Genomic DNA, 18,794 nt, shown 5'->3' with positions numbered 1-18,794 from the left:
CCATCTCTCCCTGTCTCCATCCCTCCCTGTCTCCATCTCTCCCGGTCTCCATCTCTCCCTGGTCTCCATCCCTCCCTGTCTCCATCCCTCCATCTCTCCCTGTCTCCATCTCTCCCTGTCTCCATCTCTCCCTGTCTCCATCCCTCCCTGTCTCCATCTCTCCCTGTCTCCATCTCTCCCTGTCTCCATCTCTCCCTGTCTCCATCTCTCCCTGTCTCCATCCCTCCCTCCTTCCATCCGAAACATATCAGTTATCATTGAGCCTTTCGTCATGTCTGATTGGATTTGTTTAGTTCTATGTCCGTGATAAGAAGGAAAGATAAACATTATTTAATTGTTGTTGTTGTTGTTATTGTTGCACTTATAAATGACTCTATCCCAGATGTGTTTCTGCTGCGTGACAATAACACTAAATGGAGTTGGCTAATGAACCAGATCCACCCAGACATAAACATGTCAGTCTTAATGTATTATTACCATCTGGTGGCAGGGAGCTAGCCTGAGTCCTAGATGTGTTTGTGTTGTCTTGACAACTCCGGTGAAAATGACAACAATGGAGTTTTCAAGACACCACAAACAGACCTGGGGACTCGGGCTAACCGGGGAACACGTGAAATTATTTTATTTATTATTATTTATCTTATCAATATATGAAACAATGGTTGTACTGTAGATGTTTTAAGAGATATATAAACATTTTTTTTTTTTTTTAAATGGACGTAAAATGGCTCCCACTTTTAATTTCATGTTTATTATTTATGTTTGGACTGTTTGAAGAGAAGACATGTCAGTTAATGGTGAAATGTTTTAGTTTTTTAGGTTTTTATTATTCAAGTAAGGATGTTTTCAAATCTACCTGTTTTTATGCATATGGGAGTCATTTCATTCGACTTTTCTCTTTAAGATAGCTGGCTATGCCTCCGTCTCAGGCTGAACAATCTTCTATTGTATGTTTGGTAGGATAGAAAATAAACGCAATTGTGTTTACAATATCAGGTGACGTGTAAACACCAGTAGCCAACATTTGACTGTTCAAATGTGCCTTTCTATGCTGTGGGCTCTATGAAACCAATACATACTTCAAGTACTCTGTTTCAACAAATATTATTTTCATCATTTTGTTTTTCCTCTCATAATCTCCCTTTGACTTTTTATTTACAATTTCTCCTTCATCTTTTTAATTGCATGATTCTTATTTTGTATTTTTTTAGGCAACAACAAAAGTAACTATGGCAGTTTACAAATACTTGGATATTGATGAAGAATAACTTTTTTTTTTTTGTTAGGTCTTTTTTTATGGTTGTATTTTGATACACTGTCCATGTAACGCTAAATATTTGTCACTGTGTTGGACTGTATGGCCTTGTTAAGAGAATAAAATACCACATTCAAATGATTTAAAAAAAAAACGTGTTTCTAAAAAGGTTGTCTATAATGCTTCATAACTTGTATGTCTTCAAGATATTGAAAATCAAATCAAATCAAATGTATTTATATAGCCCTTCGTACATCAGCTCATATCTCAAAGTGCTGTACAGAAACCCAGCCTAAAACCCCAAACTGCAAGCAATGCAGGTGTAGAAGCACGGTGGCTAGGAAAACTCCCTAGAAAGGCCAAAACCTAGGAAGAAACCTAGAGAGGAACCAGGCTATGTGGGGTGGCCAGTCCTCTTCTGGCTGTGCCGGGTCGAGAGGAACCAGGCTATGTGGGGTGGCCAGTCATCCTCTGGCTGTGCCGTGGAATTATCTAGAGAGGAACCAGGCTATGAGGGGTGGCCAGTCCTCTTCTGGCTGTGCCGGGTGGAGATTATAAACCTAGAGAGGAACCAGGCTATGTGGGGTGGCCAGTCCTCTTCTGGCTGTGCCGGGTGGAGATTATACATATAAATTGTCTTAAAACGTAACATGCTGAAACCTTTGATTGTTCCAAACACCATGTTGGAAGTGTTGTGGTTACAAGATGGATTCTGCGGTTATTGTTCACACGACAGATGGCCTGAGTACAGTACAGATACACTTATTCAATATTTGTTCATGATCTCTCACACACACACACACACACACAGACGACTGTACATACGGCCTAATACCAACATAATGTGTGTGTGGTGGGTAGTCAAGCATTACCATCCAACAGCATTATGGGACAGAACCAGCCTCGGGTCAGAACCGAGTCACCTTGACATGGGCAACAATCAACATCAAGTAAGTGGTCACCACCTTTAAAGTATCCAATATTATATTATTATTATATATTATATTATAGTATCCAGACTAGAGGTTACTATCAGCGACACTGAGGCTTTTCATTACCTTTTGAAGTGTGTTTCTAGTGTCTACAGTGAGGGTCGTAATTATTAGCACGAAAAGTATTACAGATTTGAATTCAACTGTTGGAATAATGCAAGGAAGGGTTTAGCCAGATTTTAATTCAACTGTTGGAATAATGCAAGGAAGGGTTTAGCCATACTGTCTCATGAACATACTGTAGGATGACATACATTAGTCTGGTTAAATTAGTTCTGTGGAAGTGTTTTGACTGAATGGGGAACGCTTGATTAACCGTGGCTATGATGTACTGTAAAGCAGCATCATGATCCGTGTGTCCTGTTTCATTAGATGAAGAGGTTCTCACCTTACTCCTAGTGCCGTACTGGTCCTTCACCGCATCAACAGCGCACTACAACAACTTTAAAATATGTGTTTTCATCCATACAACTACATAAATAAATTAAAATAAATTAAAACGACTTACATGAGAAGTGACGATTCAATCCAAGGCGTGTTAGAGAGCAAGGTACTACAGAGCAACAATATGCATTTTAAAAGGCCTTTTCTTCGATGTTTGCGGAGATCGCATTCATGGTAAATGTTGTGCGTGTCAGCTCAAGCGTAAAGTAAGTAGCCTGACTAAGCGTAAAGTAAGTAGCCTGTCTAAGCGTAAAGTAAGTAGCCTGCCTAAGCATTAAGTAAGTAGCCTGCCTAAGCGTAAAGTAAGTAGCCTGCCTAAGCGTAAAGTAAGTAGCCTGCCTAAGCGTAAAGTAAGTAGCCTGCCTAAGCGTAAAGTAAGTAAAGTAAGTAGCCTGCCTAAGTGTAAAGTAAGTAAAGTAAGTAGACTGCCTAAGTGTAAAGTAAGTAAAATAAGTAAAGTAAGTAGCCTGCCTAAGTGTAAAGTAAGTAAAATAAGTAAAGTAAGTAGCCTGCCTAAGTGTAAAGTAAATGCTGCGCTGCACTATGAAGCACCTTGGACTGAATCCAGACCTAATATACAGTGGGGAGAACAAGTATTTGATACACTGCGGATTTTGCAGGTTTTCCTACTTACAAAGCATGTAGAGGTCTGTAATCTTTATCATAGGTACACTTCAACTGTGAGAGACAGAATCTAAAACAAAAATCCAGAAAATCACATTGTATGATTTTTAAGTAATTCATTTGCATTTTATTGCATGACATAAGTATTTGACCACCTACCAACCAGTAAGAATTCCGGCTCTCACAGACCTGTTAGTTTTTCTTTGAGAAGCCCTCCTGTTCTCCACTCATTACCTGTATTAACTGCACCTGTTTGAACTCATTACCTGTATAAAAGACACCTGTCCACACACTCAATCAAACAGACTCCAACCTCTCCACAATGGCCAAGACCAGAGATCTGTGTAAGGACATCAGGGTTAAATTGTAGACCTGCACAAGGCTGGGATGGGTTACAGGACAATAGGCAAGCAGCTTGGTGAGAAGGCAACAACTGTTGGTGCAATTATTAGAAAATGGAAGAAGTTCAAGATGACGGTCAATCACCCTCGGTCTGGGGCTCCATGCAAGATCTCACCTAGTGGGGCATCAATGATCATGAGGAAGGTGAGGGATCAGCCCAGAACTACACGGCAGGACCTGGTCAATGACCTGAAGAGAGCTGGGACCACATTCTCAAAGAAAACCATTAGTAACACACTACGCCGTCATGGATTAAAATCCTGCATTGCACGCAAGGTCCCCCTGCTCAAGCCAGCGCATGTCCAGGCCCGTCTGAAGTTTGCCAATGACCATCTGTATGATCCAGAGGAGGAATGGGAGAAGGTCATGTGGTCTGATGAGACCAAAATAGAGCTTTTTGGTCTAAACTCCACTCGCCGTGTTTGGAAGAGGAAGAAGGATGAGTACAACCCCAAGAACACCATCCCAACCGTGAAGCATGGAGGTGGAAACATCATTCTTTGGGAATACTTTTCTGCACAGATCTGTGAGAGCCGGAATTCTTACTGGTTGGTAGGTGATCAAATACTTATGTCATGCAATAAAATGCAAATTAATTACTTAAAAATCATACAATGTGATTTTCTGGATTTTTTTTAGATTCCGTCTCTCACAGTTGACGTGTAACTATGATAAAAATTACAGACCTCTACATGCTTTGTAAGTGGGAAAAAATGCAAAATCGGCAGTGTATCAAAAACTTGTTCTCCCCACTGTAAGTCTTTAACACTGTCTTCTTCCAGCCCCCAGAGCGGGCCTTCTGTGACCTGTCCTCTCCGGGGCAGGAGGGCATCAGGGTGGTCCAGCTCTACCTGATGCCGGCCTTCTTCCTGGGGGTGTTGATACTGGGTCTCCCCCTCAACCTGCTCTCTCTCTGGATCTTCTTCCAACGCCTGAAACGCTGGTCCAGGTAGCTTAGTGGTTAGAGGGGTGGGCTGAAACACCGGTCCAGCTAGCCTAGAGGGGAGGCTGAAACACTGGTCCAGGTAGCTTAGTGGTTAGAGGGGTGGGCTGAAACACCGGTCCAGCTAGCCTAGAGGGGAGGCTGAAACACTGGTCCAGGTAGCTTAGTGGTTAGAGGGGTGGGCTGAAACACCGGTACAGGTAGCCTAGAGGGGGGGCTGAAACACTGGTACAGGTAGCCTAGAGGGGTGGGCTGAAACACTGGTACAGCTAGCCTAGAGGGGTGGGCTAGCCTAGAGGGGTGGGCTGAAACACTGGTACAGGTAGCCTAGAGGGGAGACTGAAACACTGGTACAGGTAGCCTAGAGGGAGACTGAAACACTGGTACAGCTAGCCTAGAGGGGAGACTGAAAGCTAGCCTGGTACAGGTAGCCTGAAACACTGGTACAGCTAGCCTAGAGGTGAGGCTGAAACACTGGTACAGCTAGCCTAGAGGGGAGACTGAAACACTGGTACAGCTAGCCTAGAGGGGAGGCTGAAACGCAGGTACAGCTAGCCTAGAGGGGAGGCTGAAACGCTGGTACAGCAGCCTAGAGGAGGCTGCTGGTACAGGTAGGGGAGGCTGAAAACACACTGCTGAAACACTGGTACAGCTAGCCTAGAGGGGAGGCTGAAACACTGGTACAGCTAGCCTAGAGGGGAGGCTGAAACACTGGTACAGCTAGCCTAGAGGGGAGGCTGAAACACTGGTACAGCTAGCCTAGAGGGGGGGCTGAAACACTGGTACAGGTAGCCTAGAGGGGAGGCTGAAACACTGGTACAGGTAGCCTAGAGGGGAGGCTGAAACACTGGTCCAGCTAGCCTAGAGGGGAGGCTGAAACACTGGGGTGGGCTGAAAGACTGGTACAGGTAGCCTAGAGGGGTGGGCTGAAACACTGGTACAGGTAGCCTAGAGGGGTGGGCTGAAACACTGGTACAGCTAGCCTAGAGGGTGGGCTGAAACACTGGTCCAGCTAGCCTAGAGGGGTGGGCTGAAACACTGGTACAGCTAGCCTAGAGGGGAGGCTGAAACACTGGTACAGCTAGCCTAGAGGGGAGGCTGAAACACTGGTCCAGCTAGCCTAGAGGGGAGACTGAAACACTGGTACAGCTAGCCTAGAGGGGAGGCTGAAACACTGGTACAGCTAGCCTAGAGGGGAGACTGAAACACTGGTACAGGTAGCCTAGAGGGGTGGGCTGAAACACTGATCCAAGTAGCCTAGAGGTTAGAGTGGTGGGCTGAAACACTGATCCAAGTAGCCTAGAGGTTAGAGTGGTGGGCTGAAACACTGATCCAAGTAGCCTGGAGGTTAGAGTGGTGGGCTGAAACACTGATCCAAGTAGCCTAGAGGTTAGAGTGGTGGGCTGAAACACTGATCCAAGTAGCCTAGAGGTTAGAGTGGTGGGCTGAAACACTGATCCAAGTAGCCTAGAGGTTAGAGTGGTGGGCTGAAACACTGATCCAAGTAGCCTAGAGTGGTGGGGTTCCAAGTAGCCTAGAGGTAGAGTGGTGGGCTGAAACACTGATCCAAGTAGCCTAGAGGTTAGAGTGGTGGGCTGAAACACTGATCCAAGTAGCCTGGAGGTTAGAGGGTGGGCTGAAAAACAGCCTGATGAAACACTGATCCAAGTAGCCTAGAGGTTAGAGTGGTGGGCTGAAACACTGATCCAAGTAGCCTAGAGGTTAGAGTGGTGGGCTGAAACACTGATCCAAGTAGCCTAGAGGTTAGAGTGGTGGGCTGAAACACTGATCCAAGTAGCCTAGAGGTTAGAGTGGTGGGCTGAAACACTGATCCAAGTAGCCTAGAGGTTAGAGTGGTGGGCTGAAACACTGATCCAAGTAGCCTAGAGGTTAGAGGGGTGGGCTGAAACACTGATCCAAGTAGCCTAGAGGTTAGAGTGGTGGGCTGAAACACTGATCCAAGTAGCCCTAGATCCAAGTAGCCTAGAGGTTGGTGGGCTGAAACACTGATCCAAGTAGCCTAGAGGTTAGAGGGTGGGCTGAAACACTGATCCAAGTAGCCTAGAGGTTAGAGTGGTGGGCTGAAACACTGATCCAAGTAGCCTAGAGGTTAGAGTGGTGGGCTGAAACACTGATCCAAGTAGCCTAGAGGTTAGAGGGGTGGGCTGAAACACTGATCCAAGTAGCCTAGAGGTTAGAGTGGTGGGCTGAAACACTGATCCAAGTAGCCTAGAGGTTAGAGTGGTGGGCTGAAACACTGATCCAAGTAGCCTAGAGGTTAGAGTGGTGGGCTGAAACACTGATCCAAGTAGCCTAGAGGTTAGAGTGGTGGGCTGAAACACTGATCCAAGTAGCCTAGAGGTTAGAGTGGTGGGCTGAAACACTGATCCAAGTAGCCTAGAGGTTAGAGTGGTGGGCTGAAACACTAATCCAAGTAGCCTAGAGGTTAGAGTGGTGGGCTGAAACACTGATCCAAGTAGCCTAGAGGTTAGAGGGGTGGGCTGAAATACTGATCCATTTAGCCTTGAGGTTGGGATCTGAGGGATTTGACTACTAGAGGGTTGTTAGTGACAAATCCTAGCAATAAAGCATCTCCAGCTGTTGTGCCCTTGAGCAAGGCACTTCTTAACCCTTAAACTGCTCACTGCTTGCTGTAGTGTGTGTGTGTGTGTGTGTGTGTGTGTGTGTGTGTGTGTGTGTGTGTGTGTGTGTGTGTGTGTGTGTGTGTGTGTGTGTGTGTGTGTGTGTTAGGCACAGTAGAAGACGTATTTCTGGTATAAATTCATAAAGTATTCTTCTTCTTCTTCTTCAGGAGTAGTGTCCTGCTCTTCAACCTGGCCATGGCTGACACCTTTTGGCTGCTGGCTCTACCCTTCCTCATTCACTACCACTTAAACGGTTTGGATATCATATCATTTATTTCACTATTTTAAAAAAAACACACACAATTCAACCGCATAGATGGTGCCAGTCTGTTTTTGTGCTGACATACCAAGTTGCCAACACTCTGTCATTTTTTGCTTATCAATGGCAGCAGTAGAGTTGACACAAAAATAACATCACAAAACAGATCTGGAACTCGTCTAGCGTGTAGATACACTTGCACTGCATTTAAAAATCTAAGAGGATTAACGATCAAGTTTAACAACCATTGTGGTCCTCTTCAGGTCTCCACTGGGGTCTGGGTAAGTTAAGTAAATCCAATTGCCAATATTGCCTGTTGTTTTCATGTCCTGTATAGCGGTTGCATTATGACGCAAGGCACATTTGTATAACTGAGTGACTATCAGAGAGAGTGACATATGACAAGAGGAAAACTGCTGATGTACGACCAAGTTTTGAAATTGTACCTTTGTGTATTATATTATTCTAACTCTCAACAGTAAGGAATCTATTCAATCGGATCCGCTGTAGCCGACATCCACATAGCCTTTTGTTTTGGGATCGGTATTCAGTATCGGAGGTGGAACTGCGCTAGAGTTGTCAAATCCACTAGTGGCTTCTGAAATTATACACCTGAAGCGGACATTGCCATTGGTTGCCATTGGCTGCACGGAGTCACACCCCCTTGTTTTTAAGTTGGAACACTAGAATGTGAGGTTTAAACCTCATTTAGTTTTATAGAAATCCTCATTATTTTGTTTCTTTATTTGGGTGGGGGGGAGGGGAGAATTGTTTTGAGATGGTTCTACTAAGATAACACGTGGAATTGTTTTAAGATGGTTCTACTAAGATAACATGTGGAATTGTTTTAAGATGGTTCTACTAAGATAACACGTGGAATTGTTTTAAGATGGTTCTACTAAGATAACATGTGGAATTGTTTTAAGATGGTCGTACCGTGGATCATTTATCTATTTGATTTTGAAGTTTAGGCCCACTTTAGGTATAAAAAAAAAACTATTTTAAAATGATTTGATAAATGATTGAATTTGAATTTCACTACTATAGCCAATAGATACGCATTGAATAACACATTCATAAATGGCTAAACAAATACACACACAAAAAAAATGTATCATAAGGAATAAGGTTTTGATCCAATATCTAGGAGATATAAGAAAACTCAAGATAAATATGTTTCCAGAAAAACTAAAATGTAACACCTCTTTTTTTGTTGGCACAAAATGACCTTCATACTTCCATTAATTTGTATGGGATGTGTCCCATGACACTTGTGAGGGTTGTAAAGCAAAACAGAGAACACCATCGTGTTCGTGAGTCTCATCTTTCCATAGAGTGGTCATATGTGACCCGCTTCAGGGAACTATGTGCATGTCGCGAGTCACTACTTCACACGCCATTTGAAAGTAATATTATTATTCGTTTTTGATCAAAATGCGTTTTTTGGGTAGAAATGCCTTCTGGGACATGTGAACTTTCATGTGCCTTAATAACAGACGTGTATGCCATTTGTAAATACGAATAAAATTGTTAAAATTACGAGCCCAGTTGGCCACTAAAACAATACAGCCACCTTCCTGCTAGCCATGATTGGCTGAGATAATAAGTGGGCTGGACATGCCGAGAGATGAGTTCTGATTGGTCTGCCATGTAGCACGCTTCTGTCTATTTTAGCTGGTTAGATTGTGTAGGTAATCCTGTCTATACTATACTGCATACGTGTTGTTCTCCACTTGCTAGAGGGCCGAGTTTTGAAATCAGTGGAATTAGCTAGTAGTTATGGAGATGGAGAAATTGACAGGTGAATTAACCTGGATTTTTTTTTTTTTGCATATACACTTTCTCGCTCTGAACTTCTATCACAAGTGGGGCGGGTGTGGGTTCTTGACAATGATCACCTATTTGACAGCTCCAAGCAGTTCCACCACTTCTAACACTGCCAAAACATCTGCTGGTGTCTGTTATCGCTGGTTACCACTTGATCTGATGGAATCTTAGCCTAAATTGAGACACGACTGAGTTCCACATAAAAAAATCAAATAAAAAAAATCTAATCTCTAAAGGATCACCTAGTTCCATACCTACTTTGTCTAATTTTAGGTGTGTCGCTCTGCAAGACCCTTCGGTTGCTCTACCACAACTACTTCTACCTCAGCATCTTCTTCGTTTCCTGCGTTAGCGTGGACCGCTATCTCGCCATCGTCCACCCGTTGCGCTCTGTGGTGTTACTTGGCCGCCGGCAGACCTATTTCCTCTGTGCCGTTATCTGGGCGATTTCCATGGTGATAAGTGTCCCTATAGCTCACATGACTTTGCTACAACATTGCCCCGGAGACAATAATCGTACCGTGTGTACCCTGTATATGTTAATGGATGACACTGGGGAGAGCCTACCCTACTCAATCTGCTGTACCACCATCGGCTTCCTCTTCCCTCTAAACTCCATCTGTTACTGTTGCCTCCGCAGGTAGTTACCCATTACAGTATTTATTGATTGGTTGATTTACTGATTGATTGATCCTGATTTATTAAATTATTGGAAACACAGCCTATAATATAGAGTGTTTGATTTGGCTCTATTTATTTCTTTTAATATATGAATATATTATATATACTATTCTGTCAAACAACACCTCTCCAACATGCTTTTTTTTGTCTCCACAGCATCAGGGAGCTCCGCCTCCGCAGCCGTCGTCCACAGGTACACCTCCACAAAAACAAGGGGCGACGTGTCCGTCTGACCCGCGTGTTGACCGCCGTGCTGACCCTCTTTGCCCTGTTCTACCTGCCCTACCACCTAAGCAGGAACGCGGCCATCGTGATGCATGCCATGTACCTGGGCAGGCCGGCGTTCTGGCAGCCTGTAGACCTGGCATTCTGCCTGGAGATCTGTCTATGTAGCCTGAATACCTGTGTCAACCCGCTGTTTACTTGCTTCGTGGGACGGCAGTTTAGAAAGGAGTTCCAGGATACCTTTGGGTTCGCTTGGCTGCAGCTTTGGAAGAGTCAACGACAGAAGTCAGCGGTGAATCATGTGACGTCAGTAACAGGGTTGTTTGAGAGAAAGAGGAACCAGAGGACCATAGGGCATGAAAGAGAAGGGCATGGTGGCCAGGGTTTGGCTGCTGTCACTCCACTGTGAATGCTGAAGGATCAGACCATGGTAAATGACCATCTCAATTATTTTTTTTAAATCCATCCTCTCCCCATCGCCTCCCTTGATTGGAAAATACTTGGCGGGGGGGGGGGTTGTCTTTATAGCAGCTGGACCACACAGATGATCAGATCTCAGACACAATTACATCTTAAGAATCACAGCAACAAGCCTGTCTGTGGGTGGTTATCTGTGTGATACAGCAACTAACCTGTCTGTGGGTGGTTGTCTTCCTTACTTTATTTTGTACTGAGCATGGAATTGGTATGCATGTCACTTTTAGGTAGTCCTGAGGCATGGTCCTAGGGCTCAGGTCCTCCGGGAGGGGAGAACTCTATAGAAGAAAGCCCTGCCTCCAGCTGTTTGCTTAGAAATACTAGGGACAATAAGGAGGCCTGCATCTTGTGACTGTAGCGTACTTGTAGGCATGTACGGTAGGACCAAATCAGAGAGATTAGGTACGGGGCAAGAAACACTTTGTAAGTTAGCAGTAAAACCTTGAAATCAGCCCTAGCCTGATTAGTCTAATCTAGAAGTGACTAAAGCATGAATTCATTTTTCTGCATAATTTGTGGGCAAAAAGAATATGTCAGTTCGGTTGTCATCTGAGACATAAACTCTACAGTGGAAAGTCTACACATCAGAGATATTGGATTCACATAGAATTGTTGTTCAATTTAACTGTTTGATTATGAAATTATTCGTGATGGGATGCAATGTGATTTTAGCTTCTAAAATGTGCGATTTGGGTTTTCATACGGTTAGGGCTCTGCTCAATCAGTGGCCCGCCCTGTGAAGAGACATGGGCTATAAAACTGTTCAAACACGCCCTCCTCTCCCTTTCTATATAAAGCCTTGACGACAATATAACCTCCTGTTCCGAGGATGTGAGGACCACGGTCCTATGTCAGAATGGTTCAGATAATAACTACAGAACGAAGCCAACATCAGCGTGAGCTTTGGTTGCGAATGGTATGAACTTTGAACTCTTATTCACTACAGAAGTGATACCTCCTAGCCGTTGAGTTAGCAACAGCAGTTGCAAACGCAGGTTAGGAAGGAACAGACAGAGTATCCCTTCTACCACACAATGACGTTACTACAACGTATCCAATTTACTGGCAGAGGACTCTTCAAAGGACTTGGTTGGACAACACGGCCTTCCATCTACCACCAAACTTCCTACCACCAACCAACCTTCCGAAGCGCAGCTCAGAGTAAATATTTATTGCATTTTCCTTTTCCAAATGGGAGGTCATTTAGAATGCATAAGATTCTGTATTTACGATAGCACAGCTTCGCCCTTTGTTCCTCAGTCTTCCCGCTCTTTCACTCAAACCCAGCCCCTTTTCTTTTGTGTCACCAGCTGTCATATCTGTTCCGCCCGCTAGGGACGTTTTCCTTTATGACGTAATTTGTAATCAAGTTATGATTTAATTATGTGTATGTGTAATTCTGTGTGATTTAGTTAGGTATTTAGTAAATAAATAATTAAACCCAATTTTGTATTGCTGACTCAACTTGTTAGCCAGGGTTCGTGCAGATAACCAAGAATTTACAACTTTCAGATGAGACTGAATTAAGACTGACTGGCTGGCTGACTGACTGACTGACTGGCTGGCTGACTGACTGGCTGACTGGCTGGCTGACTGGCTGGCTGGCTGGCTGACTGGCTGACTGACTGACTGACTGGCTGGCTGACTGGCTGACTGGCTGGCTGACTGGCTGACTGACTGGCTGGCTGCGCACCAGGAACATCCTCTCTACTACCACCGTCAGGAAGATCATGAACTGTGGAGGTGAGTGCGACATAGGGACTTCATAATGGCTACATAGGGACTTCATAATGGCTACATAGGGACTTCATAAGGGCTACATAGGGACTTCATAAGGGCTACATAGGGACTTCATAATGGCTACATAGGGACTTAATAAGGAATACATAGGGACTTAATAATGACTACCTAATGACTTCATAAGGGCTACATAGGGACTTCACAAGGACTTCGTAAGGGCTACATAGGGACTTTATAAGGACTTCATAATGACTACATAGGGACTTCGAAACATTTTCATAATCTATACAGAACAACCTGTCTCCTACCACTCAGGAAGATCATGAACTGTGGAGATAGGATAAGCTACATAAGGACTTCATAATAGATTCCTAACCGATACATAACACCAAGAACATCACTGATCCAGGTCTCCAAGGATAATAACTACGCTGTATGGGCCAAACCAACACACACTGCGGGGGGAGGGGGGGGTTTGGGCCAAACCAACACACTTGGCGGGGGGAGGGGGGGGTTGGGCCAAACCAACACACTTTACTCTTACTCACAGTTTTAATTGCAATGAATGTGATATGACTTTTTTTTTTTACTATAACTAGTGTAGTTCCAATGCACTGATTGAAACTCTGTGTAAAATAATCTGCTAAACGGTCAAACATAAGAGAATGATCATGTGTTGTTGCCTGTGTGTAGGGGGTTTGAAATGGAGGCCATCTTGCTTCTTGTGGTTGGTTTCTCTCACAACAAGGTTGTGGCCATCTCTTTCCTGGCCCTGGCAGTCGGCTTCAGTGGCTTCGCTATATCAGGTGAGTACCAGAAAGTATTTTAAATTCTATGGTCTGGATTAAGATACACTATTACGTTTGTGAACATTCAGGGCCAGGTTTCCCAGTAGTCACAGATTAAGTTTAGTCCTGGACTAAAAAAAGTATGCACAGTGGATACTCTCCATTGAAATACCTTTTGTAGTCCAGGATTAGGTCTGCGTCTTTAAAAGGCAATGTTCCACAACGGATCAGATTGTATGGTTTTATTCTACTGTAGGAAATAAATCAAGTCTGAGGGTGCTGCAGGTACAAGATATCCCCGATCTCAGCAGCATTACTGGGACTGGTCAGAGGTCGATAATCTATCATGTCACATCTCTGTAACAGACTGAGCCAATGGAGAAAAAGACAAAGTGACCTTGGGCTAATCAAATCTATAATTAAAATACAGATCAATAATGGTAAGCACATCTTAGGAAAGAATGTTAAGCAGCCACTCCTTGTGCAGCACACACCAAGACCAATGTACTTGTCACGTTCTGATCCTAGTTATTTGGGGCGGCAGGTTGCAAGTTCAAATCCCCGAGCTGACAAGGTACAAATCTGTTGTCAAATCTGAACAGGCAGTTAACCCACTGTTCCTAGGCTGTCATTGAAAATAAGAATGTGTTCTTAACTGACTTGCCAAGTAAAATAAAGGTAAACATTTTTTAAAAATGTGTTAATTGTTTGTTTTAGTTGGTCAGGACGTGAGTTGGGTGGGCGTTCTATGTTTTTTGTGTCTAGGTTGTTTTTCTGTGTTCGGCCTAATATGGTTCTCAATCAGAGGCAGGTGTCGTTAGTTGTCTCTGATTGAGAATCATACTTTAGGTAGCCTGGGTTTCACTGTTTGTTGGTGGGTGATTGTTACCGTGTCTGTGGTTTACACCACACAGTTTTGGGTTTCGGTTATTCACTTTACGTTTATTGTTTTTTGTATTTTAGTGTTCAGTTTATGTGTTTAAATAAACAACCGTGGACACTTACCACGCCGCAGATTGGTTCTGGTCATACACCGGAGAATTCACAGCTCTTGTTGGTCTCTTACGAGACTAAAGGTGAATGTATTTCTTTCATTTAAAACCACTCTAAAACCAGGGAGAAACTGTTTGTGAAGTTATGTTCCATCAACTGGCCCAGGACGTCCAGGGGCCGTTTTATTTGTTAAGCTGTGTTATGGCTGCATTTGATTTTTTTTTTACCAGCGACAGACACACACCTCTTCTCCACTCCTCTCTGTCCCTCAGATCTCCAGTGCCCTGCCCTCTCTCTCTTTATGGCCATGTCTGAGGTTCCCCTACTACATCTAGGCTTTATGAGTAGTCCCTGTATCGGTCTGCAGTTGTGACAAAAATACATGCTCTTGTTGTTCTCTTACAGATTACAGGCTACACATTCATTTATTTTTATTTTTACACACACATACATATATCTCTTTCAATGGTTTAATTTTTTGAAAACATTTTTACAACACACATACCTGTCATGTTCTTTCCTGTACTTGAATACTTATTAAATTAGGTTTTCATAGTCAGTTGTTTATTAATATCTAATTTAGACTGAATCTGCTTATTTCTTCCCAACACCTTTGCTGATCTAATATACAAGATGGAAGTAAAAACACATTCTCTTCCTAATTAGTTTTTTCTCTCCACCTGTATTTTGTCAGGCCAGTGAACCAGGTGGTAAACTGTACTATTTGTATGGACAGTTTGTTTAGGTTACCTAGGTTACCCTTTCCCTTTGTTATCATACTAACTGTCGTATAACCTTAATTAGTGCTCCCGCTCACCTGGTGTACCATGCCAGGTGTGTATAATACTGACGTTAATGGGAGAGGGAAGGGGTCAAGGTGTGGTCTTTACTCCCAAATGTCACTTAAATATAACTTCCAAATGAATAGAGACGATGATACATAATGTAATCTGGGGGGAAAAAATGCAACTTTATGGACAACGGTGGCTGGTTCTTAAAATAACCTTTGTGTTCTGGGGCTCTTAAAAGAGCCCTTTCACTCCACGGCATACTGCCATGGGACTTCACCTGCTGGCGATGAGAAGTAGGTGGTCAGCTTCTCCCTCACCTGGAGTGCCTGTCTGGGGGCGTTGTTTGCACCTGCCCCCGGTGACATCAGGTTGGTGACCATTTGCCGTGCCCATCTCCATCCGGAGCGGCTCCCGGAATGATCTCCGCAGGAACTTAGAAATTCCACTCCAAGCAGTCGAAGCTCTTGAATGAGACGATGGAACTCCCCTGCCTGCTTTCAGGACTTCAACCATCTCTGGACCCACACAGACCTGCGCTTTCGGCGGGGCTCGTACCGGCCCAACAGCGCTATCAAGACCACCTTCCTCAACGTTGGTCTCATTGTTGAAAGAGCCTTCTCCGCTATCTCGACTTTTATTATTATATTATTATATTTATTATTGCATTTCACACCAACACTACATTTGAGGGAAATTATTTTATAGGTTCTCACAATTAATTTGTGGATGTCATCGAATAAATAATATACTTGGCAAATAAATGAATTTTAAATAAATAATAAATTATGCAATTAAACTGTTTTTATTATGTAATACCACATTTTTATACTGGATATGTGTGCAACAAAAATTCTACGTTAACAATTTGCTTCATTCTGTCAAGTCTACGCATACAAATGGATGCATACGTTCGAATAACCACACAGAACGCACTGCAACTGCCTCTGCAACACAATGCTGCAAGGCAAACGCAGCGTTCCGTTGGAAAGTCAATGTACTTGTGGTGTCTCAAAACGCAATGACACAGTCGGTGTGTTCGAAGGACTAGGAACTGATGTACTGCGTTTCAAATGAATGGCACTCAAGACTTGATTTGATTTCAATGAGCTCAGTACAATGACTTGTGGCATCCTTCGATTTCGCTCCAACCGTTCTGGAACTAGAAGTGTCAAACAGTTTGGAACCGATGCGTTCTTTTGAAATCCCACGAGCAGCAAGAGTTGACACTGCTACAGGTCAGAGAACGTGATATCCGTTGTATCCTTGAACAATTGTTCATAAGCTTTCGTTTGTTGCCTGTAGTTGTTTTTCCAAGATCTCCATGATGTTTGCGTGGAACCTTGCGTGGAGGTGTTCGTACTGAGTCCATTAGAAGGCTCTGTCCTGGGATTGTCCCACTACTCGGTTTGCATCAAGGCGAGTAGCTCCGTGGTCCTCTCCAGGTTCTTCAGAACAGCCTCCATGTGGCGCTATCTGCTCTTAGAATATCTGCACGTGAGGTTCCGTTGTCGTATTCACATTTTTGTCTTTGGAAATTTTAAAATGTTGTTTGACTTGATTTAAAAGTTTGTTATTAAAAGTGTTGTGTTTTAACAACTTGTGTAACAATTTGTCATCGTTGTAACTAGTTAACACAGCCACAAAGTATTACACCCCGCCCATTTCAATAATATCTTCTTAAATTTTGCATTTAAATCTAACCTTAACCCCACTGCTAAACCTTATGCATAAGAAAAAAAAGCACATTTCAGTTTTAATGAATTGTTACGATTTAGTGGCAGACTTTGTGGTTGTGGTAATTAGTGGACACCCACAAGGTGGTGTTCTGGAGTGCACTTTCGGTTATGGGGGGAACGCTTCACAGTCACTTCAAAATAAAAGCTAATACGTTCAAAATAAAAGTTATGTAAATCATACAACCTGTCCGATATAATAGAAAATAACATATGTAATGTCCTTCGAGAATAAAATGATTTTCCCGTGTGAGTTTTCACTTAAATTGTTATTACTGAATTATATGTGTAGATTTGTAGACTGAACAGATCTATTAAATTCTAAATATAGTCCAATTTAAAATCTAGCTACTGTATTGTGTAACTTTCAGTGTATTGACTCGAGCAATTGCAATAATTCAAACTACACAATGACTGGTCCAATTAATACACTTCCACTTTAACATCGATCTAATTGCAATCTTGCGCACGAACGAGTTTCTCCCATGTCAGATTGGAGTCAGGAGTGCAGGGAGAGAGAGGAAGAACGCAGCATAACATTCCCACCCAGTCCAGCATGACTGATCTTAAACTTCCCTTCTATCGGCGGTGCAGCAGCGACTTTGGTACAGGTCTTTGAGAGACAGATATATTGCATTACCCGATCCTACCCACTGTTTTCAGCGACAGACCGTAGGGTAGGCTAGAAAAGCATGAATATAGAACGCACTGAGGAGCAAAGAGACTGGCACGAGAGGACGGTAACGGTCCGGATAGAAGAGTTGCTTTGAAGAGGGTGAGTGGAAGACTAATAGGACTGTTGATTAAATCGCATGCCTCTGATTGATGCTCTAGTATAACGTTTTTTTGTGTGTGTGTTATTTTTTATACGTGCATTTACGATTCATCCCCAAATATATTATCATATTTGCTGTAAACTTGTTAAATATTTAGAATAACAATAGTTAGAATAAACGATTACTTACCGTGTCAAAATGCGTAAACAAATCAAACAACTCAATATGCAAATATTTAGGCAGATTACTCAAAATATCCCTTCAGAGTAGTTGACTAGAATCCTTCTCTTTGTATTTTTTAAACAAAAGACCCAATAACTTTTCTCTGCCAACAAACTGCCTGTGTGTGGAGTCAGTCTACTTGTTTTGCAGAAGAACCTAGAACTCAGCTGCTGCCCATCTTTTTTAATGGAATATGTATAATATAATATATTAATAACTATAATATAATATATATATATATATTAATAACTTCAAACGTGTTATTTTATCAAGCAGAATAGCTATGTTGTTTTCTTATCTAACTGTAAGTTTTCATCAAATGTCAGACATTTCATATTTTCTGTGCGTGCGTGAGATTGTGTGAGCGTGCGTGCGTGCGTGAGATTGTGTGAGCGTGTGTGTGTGTGTGTGTGAGCGTGTGTGTGTGCGTGTTTCAATGCCATTTTAAAATGGCTGAACTAGATGTGTAGTTGTTGTGGTTGGTTCCTTTTATGAGTGGCAGGAATAGAAACTGTAAATGAGGAGACCACTTTGAAAAGATATTACAGTTGTAAAAACGAAAATGCATAATGACATTAACACATGCATTGACATAAAAGAGACAAAAACACTTCAAATGCATTTCCAGAAGCACACAAACCATTTTCAGACGCTCATAAACCATTTTCAGACGCTCACAAACCATTTTCAGACGCTCACAAACCATTTTCAGACGCTCACAAACCATTTTCAGACGCTCACAAACCATTTTCAGACGCTCACAAACCATTTTCAGACGCTCACAAACCATTTTCAGACGCACACAAACCATTTCCAGAAGCACACAAACCATTTTCAGACGCTCACAAACCATTTTCAGACGCTCACAAACCATTTTCAGACGCACACAAACCCTTTCCAGAAGCACACAAACCATTTTCAGACGCTCACAAACCCTTTCCAGAAGCACACAAACCCTTTCCAGACGCACACAAACC

The 18,794-nt window shown here is 43.0% G+C and overlaps 2 protein-coding genes across 3 annotated transcripts in view; both read left to right on the top strand.

Annotated features, from left to right (window-relative positions):
* The first annotated feature begins 2,151 nt into the window (after nt 1-2,151).
* Nucleotides 2,152-12,209, top strand: LOC118379674 (succinate receptor 1-like). The gene is made up of 6 exons (XM_052466774.1): nt 2,152-2,205; nt 4,500-4,666; nt 7,473-7,558; nt 7,828-7,845; nt 9,665-10,031; nt 10,229-12,209. The coding sequence occupies exons 1-6, from the start codon at nt 2,185-2,187 to the stop codon at nt 10,704-10,706; spliced, it is 1,137 nt and encodes a 378-aa protein (XP_052322734.1). The 5' UTR covers nt 2,152-2,184; the 3' UTR covers nt 10,707-12,209.
* A 1,010-nt stretch (nt 12,210-13,219) lies between these two features.
* LOC118378603 (growth arrest-specific protein 2) overlaps nt 13,220-18,794 on the top strand; it is a 102,151-nt gene continuing 96,576 nt past the window's right edge. The window contains exon 1 of one of the 2 annotated variants that reach the window (XM_052466776.1): nt 13,220-13,320. The gene's annotated coding sequence lies outside the window, so the exon portion shown is untranslated. Of the gene's footprint in view, nt 13,321-17,322; nt 17,595-18,794 lie in introns of those variants that run through there. The other variant, XM_052466775.1, reaches the window with a different exon arrangement.

The sequence above is a fragment of the Oncorhynchus keta genome, chromosome 17, assembly GCF_023373465.1.
Source record: "Oncorhynchus keta strain PuntledgeMale-10-30-2019 chromosome 17, Oket_V2, whole genome shotgun sequence".
Taxonomy (NCBI): Eukaryota; Metazoa; Chordata; class Actinopteri; order Salmoniformes; family Salmonidae; genus Oncorhynchus; species Oncorhynchus keta.
The sequence above is the reverse complement of the archived record's forward strand: the minus strand, read 5'-3'. Positions and strand labels throughout refer to the sequence as shown.